Source organism: Delphinus delphis, chromosome 17 (genome assembly GCF_949987515.2).
Source record: "Delphinus delphis chromosome 17, mDelDel1.2, whole genome shotgun sequence".
NCBI classification, from domain to species: Eukaryota; Metazoa; Chordata; class Mammalia; order Artiodactyla; family Delphinidae; genus Delphinus; species Delphinus delphis.
Genome location: NC_082699.1, coordinates 79,494,708 through 79,513,817, shown reverse-complemented (window position 1 = coordinate 79,513,817; position 19,110 = coordinate 79,494,708). Strand labels below are relative to the sequence as shown.

General features: G+C 66.2%; 3 protein-coding genes across 4 annotated transcripts; 2 read left to right on the top strand and 1 right to left on the bottom strand.

The window, feature by feature from the left end:
* Window positions 1-100: 100 nt before the first annotated feature.
* Window positions 101-3,830, top strand: NAPRT (nicotinate phosphoribosyltransferase). Of its 2 annotated transcripts, XM_059995271.1 has the most exons (13): window positions 105-768; window positions 858-985; window positions 1,065-1,147; window positions 1,402-1,532; window positions 1,640-1,755; window positions 2,015-2,211; window positions 2,288-2,428; window positions 2,722-2,806; window positions 2,894-2,974; window positions 3,069-3,171; window positions 3,257-3,411; window positions 3,514-3,621; window positions 3,708-3,830. In XM_059995271.1, the coding sequence occupies exons 1-13, from the start codon at window positions 543-545 to the stop codon at window positions 3,792-3,794; spliced, it is 1,641 nt and encodes a 546-aa protein (XP_059851254.1). In that variant the 5' UTR covers window positions 105-542; the 3' UTR covers window positions 3,795-3,830. The 2 variants fall into 2 exon arrangements, with proteins under 2 accessions (XP_059851256.1, XP_059851254.1); XM_059995273.1 differs by lacking the exon at window positions 2,894-2,974 and having other exon boundaries at window positions 101-768.
* A 1,783-nt stretch (window positions 3,831-5,613) lies between these two features.
* On the top strand, window positions 5,614-12,998 carry MROH6 (maestro heat like repeat family member 6). Its single transcript, XM_059995280.1, is given in 16 exon segments — window positions 5,614-5,896; window positions 6,049-6,201; window positions 6,371-6,525; window positions 7,111-7,228; window positions 7,414-7,598; window positions 7,687-7,824; window positions 7,939-8,053; window positions 8,164-8,307; window positions 8,368-8,541; window positions 8,714-8,881; window positions 9,133-9,252; window positions 9,509-9,611; window positions 9,723-9,788; window positions 9,923-10,030; window positions 10,033-11,839; window positions 12,505-12,998. Coding segments are annotated over 15 exon segments (2,130 nt in total). The 5' UTR covers window positions 5,614-5,644; the 3' UTR covers window positions 10,164-11,839; window positions 12,505-12,998.
* Window positions 12,999-13,919: 921 nt separating this feature from the next.
* Window positions 13,920-17,738, bottom strand: GSDMD (gasdermin D). Its single transcript, XM_060035352.2, has 10 exons — window positions 17,252-17,738; window positions 16,876-17,068; window positions 16,042-16,210; window positions 15,824-15,926; window positions 15,529-15,582; window positions 15,168-15,239; window positions 14,868-15,043; window positions 14,584-14,725; window positions 14,415-14,488; window positions 13,920-14,284 (listed from the first exon to the last, which is right to left on the bottom strand). Exons 1-10 carry the CDS (start codon window positions 17,736-17,738, stop codon window positions 14,045-14,047), a joined length of 1,710 nt encoding a protein of 569 aa, XP_059891335.2. The 3' UTR covers window positions 13,920-14,044.
* Window positions 17,739-19,110: the final 1,372 nt, after the last annotated feature.

The following is a 19,110-nucleotide window of genomic DNA, read 5'->3' as shown; positions in this document are numbered from 1 at the left end:
GGCCTCAAAGGGCCCGCAGGAGTCATGTGGGGTTTAGCGTGTGAGACCCGAGAGCCTTCGGTGCCAGCTGGCGGTGGATGAGCCGCCCCCTCGTTCTGTCGGCACCGCGCTGCTACCCGAACAGCGTCGCGTGGGCCTTGCTCTGGTGTGGTGCCGGCCGCGAGCTGCCCTGCCCAGGCCCGGGGTGGCTTCTGGGCGGGCGAGGATGGAGTCCAGCTGGACGTGGAGTTCGAATTGCCCTCTTCCACCCTCTCCCCGCGCTCCCCGGACTTGGCCGCGCGGCCTGGGGCAGGACAGACCATGCTCCAAGGGGCCAGGGGGAGCTGGGCTGACCAGCGAGAGCACAAGTCCCCACCTCGAGCCACGGTCCGGCTGTCAGAGAGCGTCCGGAGGCCAGCGGCCCGCCCTGACGGTTCTGGTTGCCAGGAAAGGCAGTGGCTCCACGGTGTCCCAACCCGCTGGCGGGGCGGGCCCTGGCCAGCGCGGCGTCACGCGGGCGGGGCGGCCAGAGTCCGGGGCGCCAGGGCAGCACCCAGAGTCCGATGGCGGCGGAGCAGGACCCCGAGGGGCGCGCGGCGGCGCGGCCGCTGCTCACCGACCTGTACCAGGCCACCATGGCGCTGGGCTACTGGCGCGCCGGCCGGGCGCAGGAGGCGGCCGAGTTCGAACTCTTCTTCCGCCGCTGCCCGTTCGGCGGAGCCTTCGCCCTGGCCGCGGGGCTGCGCGACTGCGTGCGTTTCGTGCGCGACTTCCGCCTGACGGACGCAGGTAGCCGCCCCCCGGCCCCTCACCCCGCCAGCCCCCCGCCCCCGGCAGCCCCGGCGAGCCCTCGCCACCACGGCCTGTGTCGCCCCCAGACGTGCAGTTCCTGGCCTCGGTGCTGCCCCCAGACACAGACCCCGCGTTCTTCCAGCATCTTCGTGCCCTCGACTGCTCCGGGGTGACGGTGCGGGCCCTGCCCGAGGGCTCCCTCGCCTTCCCCAGCGTGAGTGCCGGGGGAGCGGGGCACGGGGGGTGGGCCAGAGCAGGGCCGGGTGGCGCCGAGCTGACAGCCCGCCCCGCAGGTGCCGCTGCTGCAGGTGTCCGGGCCGCTCCTGGTGGTGCAGCTGCTGGAGACGCCGCTCCTCTGCCTGGTCAGCTACGCCAGGTGGGGCCCGGGGCGCCAGGTGGGGCCTGGGGCGGGACACCCGCCTCCCGCCCGAGGCCGGAAGCCTGGGCTCTCCGTGAAGGAGCGCTGACTTCCGGGCCCGGATCCGTGGGGCGTGGCCCCTGGGGGCGGAGCGCTGAGCCGGGGTCCTGGCAGGGGCCTCCGGCTCCCGCTGCTCGGGTCCTCGGGAGAGGCAGCGCTCTGGGTGGCTTCCCGGCCGTCACTGCGGGTCCCCTGCCCCCTTGCTCCCGCAGCCTCGTCGCCACGAACGCCGCGCGGCTTCGCCTGATCGCAGGGCCGGAGAAGCGGCTGCTGGAGCTGGGGCTTCGGCGGGCTCAGGGCCCCGACGGGGGTCTTACCGCCTCTACCTACAGCTACCTGGGCGGTGAGGGCCAGGAGACGGAGGCCTGGTTTGGGGGAGGAGGAGGCCAGCCCTGAGAACCCCCTTCAGTGCCTGAAGTCCCCCAACTTTGCCTGATGCCCTGACCCCAGGCTTCGATGGCAGCAGCAACATGCTCGCAGGACAGCTGCGGGGCGTGCCGGTGGCCGGGACCCTGGCGCACTCCTTCATCACCTCCTTTTCAGGCACCGAGGTGCCCCCTGAACCGGTCAGTACCCCTGTCCCCCCAGCTGGACTCCAGAGGGCAGACCCCCCAAGCCGAGCCCTTCCCAGGGAGCAGGAGAGGCCAGTCCCTGCTCTGTGCACAGGCAGATACCACGCCTGGCCCACCCAAGCCACGCCGGGCAGGTGGTCTCAGTGCGGCACTGGGAAGCTGGCAGGCAGGTGGCTCAGACTCTCTGCTGGGGTTGAACCAGTCCCCACCCTGCGCTTTGGGTTCTCCATCCTTCACCAACTCTTCTCCATAGATGTTGGCTCCAGCGGCTGGTCAGGGCCCCAGGGTGGACCTGGCTGCCTGCGTGGAGACGTGGCTGGAGCGTGTGTGTGGCCACCTGGGGCTGGGGGTGCAGGAGCCACACCGGGGTGAGCGGGCGGCCTTTGTGGCCTATGCCCTGGCCTTTCCCCGGGCCTTCCAGGGCCTGCTGGACACCTACAGTGTGCGGAGGTGAGGCCCGGGCATCCCCCAGGGTGGGCTCAGCAGAGCAGCAGCAGACCCCCTACTCCCATGTCCCCACCTGCAGGAGTGGTCTCCCCAACTTCCTGGCTGTAGCCCTGGCACTGGAGGAGCTGGGCTACCAGGCAGTGGGAGTGAGGCTGGACAGTGGCGACCTGCTTCAGCAGGCTCAGGAGGCGCGTGGCGTCTTCCGAACAGTGGCGGCCCAGTGAGTCCCCCTGGGAGGGGCTTTGCCTTCTGAGAGATCCCCTCCGGTTCAGGAATATTGGGATGGGACAGAGGGAGGGAGGGACCGTGCCTCTCCCACCGTGAGGCTCTCTGATACGCTGCTACCTCAGTAGAGGTACTGCAGCCTTGGCAAAGAAGCTGGGGTGGGCTCGCTCAGGGGCCCATAGAGCCAGTGTGGCTGAGGGCAGATTATCAGGTGGCGGGGAGACGGCATGACTGGGTTGGGAGGGGGCCGGGTGAGTCAGGGGCGTTTGAGGGCTGCCCTCGTCACAGGTTCCGGGTGCCCTGGCTGGAGTCCATCCCCATTGCTGTCAGCAACAACATTGATGAGCAGGAGCTGGCCAGGCTGTCCCAGAAGGTAGGCGGGGCAGGGGCAGCCCAGAGGGTGGCTCGGCGGGCCCTGGGCCTGCAGATGCTGGCCGAGCTCATTTCCCCTCCCCCCCAGGGCAGTGAGGTGAACGTCATCGGCATCGGTACTAGCGTGGTCACCTGCCCTCGCCAGCCTTCCCTGGGCTGTGTCTACAAGGTGGAGAGAGTCCGGGGCCCAGTGGGGATGGGCTGGGGATGGACCATGGGTCCGGGGAGAAGGGTCCAGCTAGCTCAGCACCCTGTCCCTGTAGCTGGTGTCCGTGGGAGGCCAGCCGCGGATGAAGCTGACCGAGGACCCCGAGAAGCAGACATTGCCTGGAAGCAAGGCTGCCTTCCGGCTCCTGGGCTCCGATGGTGAGGCCCCGCCCACCCTCCGCAGTTGAGCTCAAGGCCCCAGGCCCCGTGCATGCTTGGCGCCCTCACATGCGCACCCACGCAGGGGCTCTGCTGTTAGACGTGCTGCAGTTAGCAGAGGAGCCACCTCCCCAGGCTGGCCAGGAGCTCAGAGTCTGGCCTCGAGGGACCCAGGAGTCCTGTACCGTGAGGCCGGTGCACGTGGAGCCACTGCTGCGACTCTGGGTCCAGCAGGGACAGGTGACCGCCCCTAGCCACCCACCCCCTTAGCCTGCACCTTCAACTCAAATCAAGCTCGGACACCTGACCTCGAGCCAGCCCCTTCCTCCCTCTTCCCCCCAGCTGTGTGAGCCCCTCCCATCTCTGGCCGAATCTAGAGCCTTCGCCCAGCAGTCCCTGAGCCGTCTGAGTCCTGCCCACAGGTGGCTCGAGCAGCCTGCGCTGTACCAGGTGGGTGTAGGGCCCACATCATCAACCCGCCCTGTGCCCTCTCTCCCCCCACGGCCACCCATGGTCCCCCCCTCTCCTCCCTGCAGGTGGCGCTGTCTGAGAAGCTCCGGGCCCTGGTGGACAGACTGAGTGCAGAGGTGCCCTCTGAGAATCCCTTGCTGGGAGCTGCCTGAAATGAACATGAGTCACTCACTATCCCCACAGCTTGTCATGTGTCATTTCTTCACCCAGCCTGCCACTCACTGGACCCCCAGGGCTTCCCAGGGTGGGCTGGAGTCAGGAATCAGCATGGGGGTTCATCCTCCCAGGGAAGACCCCAGCCCAGCCAGGGCAGGTAGGCAGCCCCGTGCTGAGGCCTGAGGTCGGCTAAGGCCTGTGGGGTGGGGGTCGGTATCTGAGGCCTGGGGAGCTGGACTGTAGGGGCAGATCCGGGCAGGACAGGGCAGGGCTGTGGGGAAAGGGAGGGGGCTTTGGTGCCCAACTAGGAGCTGGGGGGGTTGGTTACTGGAAGACCGCTCCATGCTAGAGGCCCGAGGCGGGCTGGGGATCCAGCCCAGATGGGGGGGCTCCGGGATGCCCCCCGGGCGGGGCAGGCTCGGTGGACGCCTCAAGCTTCCCCAGCCAAGGAGAGGCCTGGGTGTCCCCTGCCACTGCTGCTGCCAGCTCTGTGGGACCCTGTACCCCTGGGCCCCACCCATCTGGCTCCCTGTCGGCCCTGGCATCTGTCACGGCACGGACTAGGCCTGGGCCTTGGGGACCCAGCTCCCGCCCCTGCAGTCCTGGGAAAGGAGAGGAGGGCTCGGGGCCTGCCTGCACTAGAGCTGGTGGAGGTGAGGGAGCAGGGACTGGCTCAGCTCTGGGCACCTGGCCAGGGTCCTGGGCTGGCCCTGCCCCTGTGCGAGCAGGCTCGTCGGGTCTCCACCGGCTTTGCCTCCGGAGGAGCCACTCAGGAGAGGTTGGAGGCCCTGCGGGACAGAGGGCGGGGCCTGGGCTTCTCCCGCCTGGGCGGGGGACACAAGCAGGCCAGGACGAGGGGGAGTGCCGACTGTCCAGGGTGCTTCCCGGAGCACTTCTGCCTGCCCAGGTATTTGGCCAGACCAGCTCTTCTGGCTCCCCTGGACCAGGCTGGGCAGTGGCCGCTGCGCTGCTGGGTGAGGGCGACAGCGGGGATTTGGGGCAGAGGCCCGGTCAGGCCAGCCCTGGGGAGCAGGAGGCTCGGAGAGAGACACAGACTCCGCCCGCCACCGCCACACACACATCAGGACACGCACCAGGCCCCAGGTACCCACAGGTCACCACTTCTGAGCTTTACACTTCCTCAGTGCCAGGACCCAGACACTCCCCCACCCACCCACCGTGATCCATCCATTGATGTCAGTCACCTGCAAGGGCACCTGGGAGGCACAGGGCAGCTCCTCTTGCTTCCGGCTCCCCCCCAGGGCTGCTCCAAATCATCCGCATGCCCGGGATGTCCGGCCGGGTCAGGATGCAGAGAGGAGAGCCCAGCCCCCGGCCGCAAGTGCAGCCTGGACCTGACTGCTTCTTTAGGGCTGAATCAGGCGAGGCCTCAGCTCAGGGCTGGGCCCAGACTTCTAAAACGTGCTGGGGCCTCCTCAGAGCTGTCTACACCTGCCCAGGATTCCCTGCCCAGACGGGTCGGAAGTCAGGGTCAGGGACCCTTCCCCCCCGCCTTGCAGATCCACTGTCTCCCAGGGACCTTGCCCTTTTCCCAGGTCCTGGTGGGCAGAGCCTAGGCTGGCCACTCACCAACAACAGTCTGGGCGGGAAGACCCTTCAAAAGCCCCTGCAGGCACCACACCTGGGGACACCCCCGTGTGGCTCCCCGACCTCCCGCCCCCACAGAGCATGCACACGCACATGCACCCACACGCTGCCACGCCTGTCCCTGGGCCCGCCTGCCTGGGGCCTGCTTCTAGGTCAGGCCTGGGCACGGCTTCTGGGAGCACCAGTGCCAGGTGCTGCAGGCTGAGCCCGGCTGAGCAGCTCAGTGTGTGCGGCGGCCATGGCTGGGGGCGCGTGGGACTGGGCCCAGGGGGCTCCCGTGGGAGCCCTAACCCTGACGGCTCTGGCTGAAGGGATCCGGGCCAGCCAGGGGCAGCCCCCGGGACCCCCTTCCACCGGCCCTCAGCCCGAACCTGAGCTTGAACGCGGGGTAGAGCCTGGGCGGGCAGCCGCCATTTCCCCAGCTGGCAGTGAGCCCTTCTCCCAGCCTCCTACCCAGGAGCCAGCCCCTGAGGGACCCGGTCTTCATCTGGTGAGCAGGAGGGATGCCTGGGGGGTAAAGGGGGACGGAGCTGGGAAAAAACAGAAAGGCCACGGGGGTTTTGTCAAGAGCTGGGACAGGGTGGGGAGGAAGAGAGTGAGAGGCAAGGGGGTCTCATAGTCTCCCCTCGCCCCCACTCCCAGACTCCCCAGAGTTCCTTGGAAGAGGGGGCCCTCGCAGACCTGGCGTCGTACACGGCTGCCTGTCTGGACGAGGCTGGCTTTGCGGGAACGCAGGCGACAGCACTCACCCTCTCCTCAGCCCTGGAGGCCTGGGGGGAGTGGCTGGAGGACCAGGTTAGCCCCCGTCCCCTCCCTGCCCTTGGAGTCTCCCGCCTGGTCCCCTCCAGGGTTGGGGGCTAGAGGGAGCAGCCCCCTTCAGGCCGCAGCTGCTTGGTCAGGGTACTGAGGGTAACGTGCAGGGGTCACGGAGACTGGACCACTGACGTCCGCCCCTCCACGCCAGGTGCACGGCCTTGTGCGAGGGCCGCTGGCACAGGTGCCCAGCCTGGCAGAGTGGAGGCCCCAGCGGGCGGCCCTGCAGGTGCTGAGCACACTGGCCCTGGAGCACTGTCGGGCCGTGGTGTGTGCACTGCTGCCGCGCTCACTGTCCCCGGACCGGTAACCCGCCCCGCCCCGCCAGACGCCGCATCCCCCCCGCGGCCCGACGCAGCTTCCCTCCGCTTTCCGGCTTGTTGTGGAGACTGGCCCAGGGTGGGGTGGGTCACAGCGGGGCAGGGCCTTCCCTGCCTTCCGCTCCTGCCTCTCACCCCCTGAGGGTCCTCAGGGCTGGCTTCCAGGCTTGGGGCCTGCCTTCTCTCTCCAGGCCTCTCCTGCAGCCCAGCCCGGCGGGGCGTGCTTCCGAGCAAGCCAGGTGGCTGCTGCACCCCGGCGCCCATGGCTCTTTGGTGAGTCTGCCCCAGGAGAGCTACCTGTGGCTTTACTCTCCACGGTGATTGTTCGTGATGCCAGGCCTGTCTCACCGCTACTGGCCAAACAGGGTCTGCGTGGTCCCGCCGGGCAGCTGATCCTGCAGACTTGGCTCCATTGTGGTCTCTGCACAGATGCCACTTATTTTGTTTCTCTGGGATTGCGGGGTTGATTACCTGCCCCTCCTCCTGCTGGAGTCCCAGTGGCCGCCTCCCTGACCTGGAGACGCCCCTCATCCCAGCGCCAGGCCCTGGCTCACACGCCCCGTGCCCCCAGGGCGGCAGCCGAGCTTTGGCGTGGCCTGAGCCAGAACCAGCGCGTGAATGGGCAGGTGCTGGTGCAGCTGCTGTGGGTGCTAAAGGGCTCGGCCAGATGCCAGCTGGAGGCACTGGTGGTAGGTGGCATTGCCAGGGACTCCCCTGGCCCTGGCCCAAGGGGACAGGAGAGTCTGGGCTCAGGGGTTTGGGGGCAGCAGGCTCTCACCTGAGTCACACCCATCCATAACGTCTCTCAAGCATAGAGGCTTTGTCCTCGCCCTGTCTGCAGTGTCTGAGCCTGAATGAGCCCCTTGTTCCATAGGCCACTCGTGCCGTTGGGGAGATGCTGGCTGTGTCAGGCTGCGTGGGTGCCACGCGGGGCTTCTACCCGCATCTTCTCCTTGTGCTGGTCACACAGCTACATGAGCTGGCCCGGGACCCATGCCCCACTGACATCCCCAAGGTTTGGGCCCCATCCCACCAAGGGCTACCGTACAGCCACGCCAGGTGAGGGGTGCACACCGGGGGGAGTGAGGGCTGGGCCAGTGCCCTCCTGGCCCTCACTGCCCATTCGTCTGCTGCCCCCCCCCCCCAGCTGCACAGTGGAGGCCTTGAAGGCCCTGTTCACTGGGGATAGCTGCTGCATGGTGGTCACGTGCATGGAGCAGGCTGGACGCTGGAGAAGACTGGTGGGAGCCCACACCCACCTGGAGGGTGTCCTGCTGCTGGCCAGGTGCAGGGCAGGGGTGTGGGATAAGAGGCAGGGGCATGGGGGTTGTTGGGTAGAGGCTTCGTGAGGGGCGAGGCCGGACGCAGAGGGAGAGCTCCCATTTCCGCCTCATCACAGTGCCATGGCGGCGCACGCCGACCACCACCTGCGAGGCCTGTTCGCGGACTTGCTGCCCCAGCTGCGCAGCGCGGAAGACGCACAGCGCCTCACGGCTATGGCCTTCTTCAGCGGAGTGAGCCCTCTTCCAGGATGGGTGGTGAGGGGTGACCATGGACTTGGCCCCTAAGCGGCCGGGCCGGCACGGGAACGCGAGCGTGCTGACCCTGTGTCCCCCCCGCCCAGCTGTTGCAGAGCCGGCCCACCACACGGCTTCTGCGGGAGGAGGTCATCCTGGACCGGCTCTGCGCTTGGCAGGGCGACCCCGAGCCCACCGTGCACTGGCTGGGCCTGCTGGGCCTCGGCCACCTGGCGCTGAACCGCAGGAAGGTGAGAGGCAGGACTGGGCGGGGTCTGCGAGGGGTCTCCCACGAGTCCCCGTCCCTGCAGGTGCGTCACGTGAGCACGCTGCTGCCCGCGCTCCTGGGCGCCCTGGGCGAGGGTGGCGCGCGGCTCGTGGGCGCCGCACTGGGGACGCTGCGGAGGGTCCTGATGCGGCCGCGGGCGCCGGTGCGGCTCCTGGGCGCGGAGCTGGGACCGCTCCTCCCACCGCTTGTGGAAGACGTGAGCCCGCCCCTCCGGCCCCGCCCCTCCCGCCGTCACCACCCCCTCCCCAGGCTCTCCCAGGGTTCCCCAACCAGGCCCCGCTCCTGGCCCCCAGATCACGCCCTCAGACGGCAGCCCTCCGGACACCCTCTCTCTGCTGGCTCCGCCCTGACCGCGCCCTGCTATGCAGGCCCGGGACTCGGTCCGCGCCTCGGCGGTCGGGCTCCTCGGGACGCTGGTGCGGCGCGGCTGGGGCGGGCTCCGGGTGGGACTCCGCGGCCCCCTGCGGAAGCTGGTGCTGCAGAGTCTCGTGCCGCTGCTGTTGCGACTGTATGACCCCAGCCGGGACACCAATGAGGTCAGTCCCCCCAAGACTGTCCCAGGGCTGTCTCCATCCAGCCCCACCCATTCCCACGACAGCTGCCTCTCCAAAGATTACAGGTCGGGGACTTCTCCCAGGACCTCAGGTGCAGGTGACATGCGCAGCCAGGTCCCTGGTCTTTCCTGGGCCGCCTGCGCCTCCACCCCTCATCCTGGCCACCTCCCCCCTCCCAGGCCATTTCTTGCCACTGTCTGGGCTCCTAACCTTGCTGCCTTCCCCTGTTCCAGAGCTCAGAGTGGACCCTGACCCTCTGTGACCAGGCCCTGCGCTGGGGCCTACTGGAGGAGATGGTCACCGTGGCCCTCTGCAACAGCCCTGGGGCCCTAAGCTGCATCTGCCACCGCCTGGTCAGTTGGGGGAGGACAGTGACAATGATGGGGTATAGGGTCAGCTGCCCGCTTGGTCCAATATACACCAGGGCCTCTCCCCCCAAACTGAGCCTTCCCACCCTTGCAGTCAAGGTGGTGGCAGGTCTAAAGCCTCAGGTCCTGATGCCATGTCCCGGGGGATCCCCAGGGCCCTCAGCCCCTGGACTCACCTCTGCGGCCTCCTTCCCATGCAGAATTGGCCCTCCTGTCCTGCTATGAGCCCTTCTGTCCCCAGGTTTAGGGGTACCCAAGTCACGTGCCCCGCTTCCTGAGCCAGACCCAGGGCTACCTGCGGAGCCCACAGGACTCCCTGCGCTGGGCAGCTGTGGTGCTCGTGGGTAAGGCAGTCCTGGTGTCACACTGTCCCTTGCACCTAGGGCTCTGGGAGCTGGGCCAGCCCCTCCCTGCTGTGGGCAGGGGGCCAGCACTCAGGGTTTGCTTTGGTCCAGGCTTCCTGGTCCATCACTCAAGCCCCCGCCGCATCAACCAGGACCTGCTAGACAATCTGTTCCAGGGTGAGGACCCGACTCACCGGGGCATGGGGTTCCGGAAAGGTGGTGGGCGCTAGGGCGGAGCGGATGGGAATGGGTGGATGGAGAGCTGGGGCCCTGGGGCCCTCCCGCGCCATGAACTGCCCTGTCCCCCACAGACCTGGGGCAGCTGCAGAGTGACCCTGAGCCCACTGTGGTGGCAGCGGCACAAGCGTCCACCCAGCAGGTGGTGCCGCGGGCTCAGGCGCAGCACCCTCCCTGCCGTGGTGCCTCCTGCGCCTTCCCTGCCCGGGCCGGCGCCGCACCCACCCTGCCCGGCCCCCACCAGTCTACAGAGACAGCCCGTTCCGGCACCACCAGAGCCCCGCTGGCCCCTGGGGCTGCTTAGGACCAGGCTGAGCCCGACTGGCCCGCCCCCCACCGCTCTGCGGCCAGTCTTAGCAGGGGCACATCTGCAGAAGAGGCCCCCCCTTGAGGGGCACCCTGGGCTCGGTGCTGGGCACCAATGGCTGCCCCCCGAGCCACGCAAGGCCTGTTGCACACAAAGACCCCTCTCCGGGAGCTCACCCCCCAGACAGCCCTACGACCTAGAGGGGCACGCACCTTCTGACGGAGCACCATTTCGCCCTCAGCCTCTTGCCTCGTACACCCCTGAGTCCATCTGTCCCCCCTCAGCCCCCTGCCTGGATGACACCTGACCTCCCGGGCCGAGGCCTGGTGGGGGCCACTGTGAAGCCGACACAGCCCTGGGAGCCGGCGCCGTGATAGGCCGCCCTCTGCCTGGGCCCTCCCGGCCGCCCCAGCAGCCCATCACTCCTCGTCACGTGCTCCACTCCTGGCTGGCCATGTCCTGGCCTGAGGTTCTGAGGTTCCTGGCCAAGAAGCACTGATCTGTCCTCCTGTCCACACCCGCTGCCCCACAGCCTGGCCCCGTTCCTGCCCCTCCCCCGCACTTACCGTGTCAGACCCCACCTGGGCCTTCTCCGGAAGCTGTCCCCGACCTCCCCACTGGACAGCACGGACCCGAGATGACACCTGCGGGCTCAGGTGTGGGCTGCCAGCATTCGCACCCCACTAGGCTGAGCTGTCGCGCTGGCACCCCAGCACCTTGCTCAGGGGTGAATGGAGGCGTGACTGGACATGTGGGGAAGAGGGCCCTCAGGATGGCTCCGAGGCCGTGACCCAATCCATCCAGACCCTGGACGGGCGGCTTCCTCCACCTGGAGTGCCCACCTTGAGGTGTCCTCTTGCCCTTTCAGGGCCCCCCCAGTGCTGCCTCCTCCTCAGAGGAGGCCTCAACTCACACAGCCTCTTGGAGGCTGGGGTCCTGCCCATCCCTGTGGAAAGCGTTTAAAATAAACATACGGATCCTAGGGGTTCAGCGTCTGTCTGGGGCCTGGGTCTGGGCCGAGGCTGGGTTCTGATGCGCTGGGCCTGGTCCGAGATCGGGCTGGGGCTGAGATTACAAGGAAGACAGCACGTAGCCAGGAGTTTGGGTCGGCTCCGGGGTGGGCGGAAGGCCAGGCAGGTTCCACCCTGAGCTGAGAAGCTGTGCTTTGGGCCTACGCATGCCGAGCCAATGGGGCCGGGGCTCAGCAGGAAGGGGTTGGGGTCTCCTCGTAGGTCATTCCCAGGGCAGGGGAGGCTCGGGCCGAGGGCACTGGTCTGTGTGAAGCCAGGGGCATGGTTTGGGGTATTGGCTCGGCTTCTCCAAAGCAGATGCCCAAACTGGATTAAGCTACAAGAAATATATCGGGGTACACGCTGGAGAGGCCAGGAGGCTGTCAGACGCCCGTGAAGGAGAGGAGGACGGAAGGAAGGGAGGTTGGTGGGAATGTCCTCAGGGGGTTCTTCAGCCTGTCACCCATCAAGGAGGCTCCAGCTCCCAGGCCTGGGGGTCCCTCCTCAGCTTCCATGGCTGCAGGTGGGGCCCACGAGGAGCACCCTCACAGCCGCCCGACTTGGTCTGGGTCTGGGCCTGGGCTCAGCAGGAGCCTGGCGGACCTCAGTGGCAGCCCCCATGGGCAGAAGCAAGCCTGGCCCCCACTGCTTGCAGCCGAGGAGCCAGAAGCTGGGTGAGCATTGGATGCCCATTTCCCCCACCAGGCACACGCTTGTCCCACTGCAGAGCACAGCTGGGCAGGCTAGTGGCAACCCCCACAGTGACGCCCACTGGAAAGGAGAGCCCAGCCTCAGATGAGGGCTCGGGCAGGCAGCACCCCCCCTCTTCTCGCGACACCTCCGTGATGCCTGGGCTTCTTAGGCCTGGGAGCCCGTACTCCTCCCTGTAGCAGGCCAGTTGGAGTGCAGGCTTCTCTTGGATGATCAGTCTTGTGTGCAAGACTGCCTTGCCGTGGTCCCCTGCCCCATCGCTGGAAGCCCTGCTAGACTCCCTGCTTGCCAGGTGTTGGGTTCACTCAGAGCCTGTTGCTTTGTCCTGGGAGTGTAACCCTTCTCGGGGATTTCTCTGCTGGGATCCTCAGGGAGGCTCCAGGTGGATCAGTGCTGCCGTAGCCCTGCTCCCAGGCGAGCATCGCTGGCTGAGTGTCCAGGCTGTCCAGGCTCTTCCAGTCCCGTCCCCCTTGGTTTTGCCTTTCAAGTCCCCCTAATGCGGTTCCCAAAGGAGGGGCGTGGGCCCTGGTGAACACAAACAGGCTTGAGAGGTGTCCAGCTTCTCCTCTCCCTGTGTGAGGGGTAGATCTCTAGGGGTTTCTGTTTGCTTTTTTAAACATTGATTTAGGCTGCACCAGGTCTTAGTCCGGCGCTCGTGATCTTTGTCGCGGCACGTAGGACCTTTCAGCTGCGGCACGCACGCAGGATCTGGTTTCCCGACCAGGGATCGAACCCGGGTCCCCTGCATTGGGAGCACAGAGTCTTACCCACTGGGCCACCAGGGAGATCCCTTCTAGCAGTTTCTGTACCAGGATCTGGGATGTTTGGGGAACCCTCTGGTTTTGTTTTTTTTTTTTAATTATAAATTTATTTATTTTTGGCTGCATTGGGTCTTCGTTGCAGTGCGCGGGCTTCTCATGTGGTGGCTTCTCTTTGTTGTGGAGCAGGGGCTCTAGGCACGTGGGCTTCAGTAGTTGTGGCACGCGGGCTCAGTAGTTGTGGCTCGCGGGCTCTAGAGCGCAGGCTCAGTAGTTGTGGCGCACAGGTTTCGTTGCTCCGCGGCATGTGGGATCTTCCCAGACCAGGGCTCGAACCCGCGTCGCCTGCATTGGCAGGCGGATTCTTAACCACTGTACCACCAGGGAAGACCCAAACACTCTGTTTTAATATTAATTTTACTGTTGGCCTCAATCCTGAGTTTTCTCGGGGGTTAATGTCCCAACCACGGCAGGGCCGATCATCCCTTCTCTTTAGCCAGTCCTGAGGCTGCAGGGCAGTGTGAGCCTGACAGGAGGGGAGCGCGGCTTCCCCCGCCTTCCGCCAAGCGGAGGATGGCAGACTGGCTCCCACGGGGAGAGGCGAATTTCTCCTGGCTGTTCAAGCTCCAAGATGAGAATAAGTCCATGGCTGAATCAGTTACTATCTCTCCTTGCACGTGGGGCCGTTCCACCCCCGCCCCCACGCCCCAGGGAGGCTCAGGCACCCTGGTCCAGGGAGGCTCTGAGCCCTGCCGAAGGCCCAGGGACTGCGACTCAGGGGCCCAGAGCCCTCCTCTCGGGAGACTCTTACCTTTGAGCTAATTAATTTGGATGAGACATACCCCAAAGGCCAGTTGCTCTGGTTCGGGTCACTTCCCTGGGGCCCCAGTGCAGCCCCAGGAGTGCAGATCTGTGTGCCTGTCAGTACACCCTTTCTCTGTCCTCTCTGCGCCCCGGAGGGCAAGGACAGCCCCGGCTCCCTGCATCAGTACGTTCTCAAGTTCCCTGAGGCAGACAGAGAACCATCCTGAGGGCTGGAATCGCCCCGTCCCGTTCTTTCCAGGCCAGCCGGCTGGGGGAGGGCGCCAGGAGCCCGGCCACGTGGCTGCTCACTCTGGAGTGATCCGGTGCAGCACAGGGAACGCCCCCTCAGCCCCACGGGAGAGATGCCTGCTCTCAGCCCCCAGGTCCCTCCCCATATGAGGCCCCATCCCCATCGCTGCCCGACCCCTGACATAGGGCCCCTCGAAAGCTCAGTGAGCATTTTCTCTTTGTTCATCACATTTATTGTCTTTCCTCAACTCCCAGGCCTTGTGGGGAGCTGCCCACATGGCTGGGTGTGGCTCCTGGCAGCTGGGTGGGCATGAGCTCTGCCCCGACTAGAGAGCTGCCCTGCGGGCAGGCTGCAGGCTAGCAGAGCCGGCTCAGCCTGAACAGCAGTGCGAGGCAGGCGTAAAGCGCGTTCGCACAGCCCTGGGCCTCCGGTTTCCAGCACACCTGGGGGGCGCCCACCTGTGGCTCAAGGCCACACTCCTCCAGCAGGACCCAGGTGGGTGCCTCTGAGCCCCAGCTGCTCCCCAGGAGCTCGTGCGGCAGGGACACGGCCCTGTGCTCCTGCCATGGGGTGCTCTGCTCCAAAAGGCTCTCCACCTGGCAGAACAGGGTGGGAGGTTGTCAGAGGGGCCCCCAGGATTCTGGCACCATCCACACCACCCCAGCCCAGATGCACTGGGTCCGCACCTCCGGCACAGCCCCTCCCCTACAAGCTGGGCCCACTCACCAGTTTGAACGCCCCTGACAGGGCCCCCATCTCCAGCACCTCAGCCAGCAGCACGTGCTGGGTTGCACTCAGCACTGGGGAGAGACCTTGGGTGAGAGGGGTTCTGGAAGGCCAGCTAGGGAAGCCCACATTCCTGCTCCCTGCCTGTCCCACCCCCGGAGCCCCTCACCAGCTAGAGCTTGCAGCAGGTAGAAGACGGGGCCGGCAAGTCTCTTTTCCAGCCTTCTGGAGGAAAACACCAGGCACTCGAGGACAGCACCCACCGGACCATCCCGAGACTCCAAAAGCCCGCCACGCAGGCCGTGCTCCAGCTGGGGGTGAGGGCGTGGGGCGGGTGGGTGAGCGCGGGGGCGGGGCGCAGGCACCAGCTCTGCCCGCCCCACCCCGCCCCAGCTCGCCCCCCACCCACCCACCACCCCTGCACGCCCCCCACGCCCCACCCAGCTCTCTCACCGACTCATCCAGGGCTTGCAGGGCGGCCTCGTCCCGCAGCACCTGCCCGAGGGCCCCCAGCAGCTGCCGACAAGGCTCCTTGGACAAGCCCTCCAGGCCCACGGCCCAAGCCTCCACTTCTGCCTGCAGGCCCTGGAAGCCTTCGGTGGTCGCCAACCGGTCCTCCATGGGCCCATCTGTGGGGACAGGGCTGCCATTGCCCAGGTACCCACGTGGCCCCGGGGAGCCCTGGTTATGGAGGGCAGACCACAGGGGGGCAGAAGGGGAGCCCACCAGGGGGGTGGCCAAGAAGGTACTGACCCGACAGGAACTTGAAGCGGAGAGAGAGAAATTTTGTGGAGGTGAGGCAGGAGGACCGCTGCAGCTGGCCACCTGCAATGTAGGAGGGCCTGTAGTCTGGACGAGGCAGGGCTGGTCAGCGCAGGGCTGGGTCCCCGAGCCAGAGAGGCCTGAGGCCTCCCCTCGGCCCTCACAGCCTGTCACCACCACCCTAGTACTGGCAGCCCGGGACAGGGAGCAAGGTCGAACCAGGCTGGTGTCAGCCTGTCACCGTGTCACCCGTGTGTGTGTGTGCGCGCGTGTGTGCGTCCCCCGGCTGTGCTGTGCTGGGCAGGAGAATGCCTCATCAGCTCATCCCATTGCCCAGGTCCACAGGCCTCACCTTTCTGCTGTGGCCTGAAGGTCGTCTGCTTCTTGTCCGGGAAGAAGAGGATGTCTGGCAGCCAGACGGGAGCAGAGGTGGGAAAGCAGGTTGGCGGGGCACTTGGCATCTCCCTCCCAAGCTGGGACCCCCTGTGCAGTACCCCCATTGTGCCCCAACCTCCCAAATGCCAGAGCAAGGGACCCTCGGCCACCCCGACCCAGATGCCCCCAGTGACCCCTGGGGGCTCTTTCAGGCCTCTCTGCCTCTCTGCCATGGAGTCTGGGCCCCAGAAGTCACCGTAATCCTGGCTCACCCCAGTCAGAGCCAATAACCAGCTGGGCCACCCGAAAGGCGAGGATGCTGCCCGCGGGGATGGTGACCATCTTGTTCTGGCTCAGGTGGCCCTCGCCTCTGCCCTGATAGATGGATATGGGCTCAGGACTGGGCTCTGGGTCGTGGGACCAGACGTAACAGGGTGCTGGTGGCAGGGGTCTGCCCCATTCTGCCTCCCCAGCCCGAGCCCCCGCACACCTGCAAGCCCATGGCTCCCGGAAGTGCAAACTGGCCGGAGCCCTCCTGCTTTTGGGTCCGGGTGACTTCCACCTCCTGCTGTGTCTGCAGCACCTCGGTCACGACGAACACGTCATCCCCACGATTCCGCAGCTGCTGCAGGACTTTGTGCTCAGGCCGCTGCAAGCGCCTGTGGTGAGCAGACCAATGGGAAGCTCGCAGCGGTGCACCCTGCGCTCCCCTCCCCCTGCCACGGGGCGGGCTTCCGTTCCCTGGACCTCAGCCTTTGTGGCCATAGGGGTTGGGGGCGGTGACTCGGCCGAGGAGACCGAGAGCTCTGTGGATGCCCAGGCACGGGATACCCATCATTCCCTCCCTGGTGCTTCCGACAATGTTTGTGAGTGGGTGGGGTGCAGGAAGAAAAGACAAGGTCCAGTGGGGACGGGTGGACACCTGAAGACCTCTGGAGGGGCCCACCCTGTTGGCCGGTTGCTCACCTGGCTGCTCTCTCCCTCCACTCCCTGCCGCTCCCAGGGTTCAAATCTCATGTCTCCGCTCTGAGCTAATGGTCCTTCTCCCCAGGGTCCCTGTGTCTGCTCCACCCCAGCAGCCCAGCCCCCTCGCAGTGGGACTTGGTCTGACCCCTGACCCTAGGGCCCTGCCTGGCCGCCCTGGCCCGCAGGATGCAGGCCCCCAGGACCTCTGCAGCCTCCTTCCCTGCCCACTGGTCCCAGCATGCCCCTGCCTCTGGGACTTCCCTCAGCCTGGCAGAGACCCCCTATGACTCCTGCTGCCCCGAGGTCCTGACCCAGAGGCTGCCCAGTTTCAGCAGGGCCCCGCCACCCCAGGGCTCACCTCTCTCGATGCATGGCTTCCCAGGTGTTGGGCGCCACTCGCAGCGTGCACACGATCATCGAGGCGCTGGAGCTGCCGGACACCGCGGCCCCGCCTGACAGCTTCCCCTGTCCTGGGGCCGCCAGCTCCACGCTGCCCTGCATCTTCCCATCCATAGCATCGTGGAAATGGAAGGTGTTGCCACACTCCACAGCTGGAGCAAGACCAGAGCTGAGGCCCATCCCACCATCCGCCGCCTTTCCCCCCGGGCGGAGGGGCCTCTGAAAAGTGCCTGCCCTCTGGAAGCAGGAGCCCAGAGGCCCAGAGCAGGTGGCAGCGGGCCTGCCCCCTCCTCCCCCGACCCGACCCATGGCTCTGACAGTGCCAAGTGGGGTACCTGGCTCTGGGGCGTCGGGCTCCAGGATGTCCCTGATGGACAGGTTGACACGTGTGTAGCGGTGTTTCCAGAACCGTGAACTCGAGGACTTCCTGCCCAAAAGGCAGTAGAGCTGGAAGCTGGTGGAGCTCTGCAGGCTGTCCACAGGGGTGAGCTCCCCACCGTGGTCCAGCTCCTGGACCACGCTCTTGACCACCCTTGCAAAGGCCGATGCCATGCCCCTGAGGAGGGCAGCTGGGTCAGGCCTTGCACCCGCAGGGCTGGAAGAGGGCGGGCGGCAGAGGGGGAAGGTAGGTGCCTGGACGTCTCCAGTGATGGGGAGCTCTTTCCCTCCAAAGCAGTCCTGCTTGGCTAGTCCTGGGATGCTCTGACTGGCAGAAGGCGCTTGCTGACTATCACCCAACACAAAGACAAGCAGAAGCACACCCGGGCATCCACTAGTCCATCTTTCCAAGGGGCCATGAGCACCTCCAGGGTGGGGCGTCATTCACAGCCCTCAGTGGGACTCAGGCCACGCACACCAGCTGTTCTGTGATCAGAGTGCCCACATGGAGCCCGAGAAAGCCCTGGGACTCAGCGCTTGGGGCGGGGGGGGCAGCCCTGGCCACCCACCAAGGCCTCTTGTCCCTTTGTCACTTCAACAAGGCTTAGGGCTGCTCACGAAAAGCAGCCACTGAGGAAGGGCAGGGCAAGGCTGGGGCCTTGGAGTGACCCCGAGCCACTGCTCCGTCTGCTGTAGCAGCGCCCCCCGCTGGCTGAGGTGTTCAGAGGGCGGGGGAAGAATCAGAAGCCATCACTTCCTGGGCAGTTGGTGCAAAGGCCCACAGCAAGGCCCAGCCAAAGTGTCCCCAGCTCCTAGACGTGTCCTCCAGGGCTTTCTCTGCGCCCAAAGCTCCGTGAGCCACTAGTCTGTCTTCAGGGGTCAGAAGCCAATGTGGGCCTGACTCAGGACCCAGGACATCTGGGCTCCAGGCACGGGGGCCAGCCCTTAGGAAGCCTCTGAGCTTCAGGGATGGTCTGAAGTCTGAGAGTGGCCCAAGGAGCACCTAGAGGGCCTACCTGGAGTTAAGCCCAAACCAGCCGGGCTGGGGAGGGCACCCCCTTCCCAGAGGCCTGGGGCTTCCCCAAACCTGTCTGGGATTGCGAGTCCTTGGGGGGCTTGGGGAAGCCGCAGAAGGGTGCCCGGACCAGGTCTCCACCCAGAGGAGCTGGCCTCCCCCCACCCAGCACTAGGGAGAGCACCCCCCTGGAACCAGGGCAGGCAGTGGGGTGCGGCGCGCAGGGGCGGGGAGCAGCTCACCGTGACCGTGACTGCTGCGTGCCTGCGCCCACAGAGCTGAAGCCAGGCCGCTCTGCTGGCTGGGGTCGGAGGGCTCTGCCCCGGAGCTGCCAAGCTAGCACACAACCCAAAGCTTCCCAGATCCAGAAGTGAAACCTCGGCTGGCCTGCAGCAGCCACAGCCCGGAAACCCCCGTGAGCCCGCCCCCGCAGCCCCAGCCTGGCGAGGGTGGGGGAGGGTCAGGGTGCGCCAGCTCGTGCCCCACCCGCTGCTGCCTCCAACTGCTGGGCACTAACTGCTGGGCGCTTCTTCAGTCCTTCTCTCTGGAGACTCTGGGCCACGGCAAAGGGTCTGAAGAGACATTTCCTCAAAGAAAATGTATTGCTACAAATGGCCAACAAGCGCACAAAAAGATGCTCACGCCATTTGCTGTCAGGGAACTGCAGATCAAACTGCAGAAGATGCTGCTTCACACCCCATAGATAACTGTATAGAAGAGAAGTAACGAGTGTTGGGGAAGATGGGGGAAACTGGAGCCTCACACACTACTGGGAATGTAAATGGATGCAAAAGAGTCTGG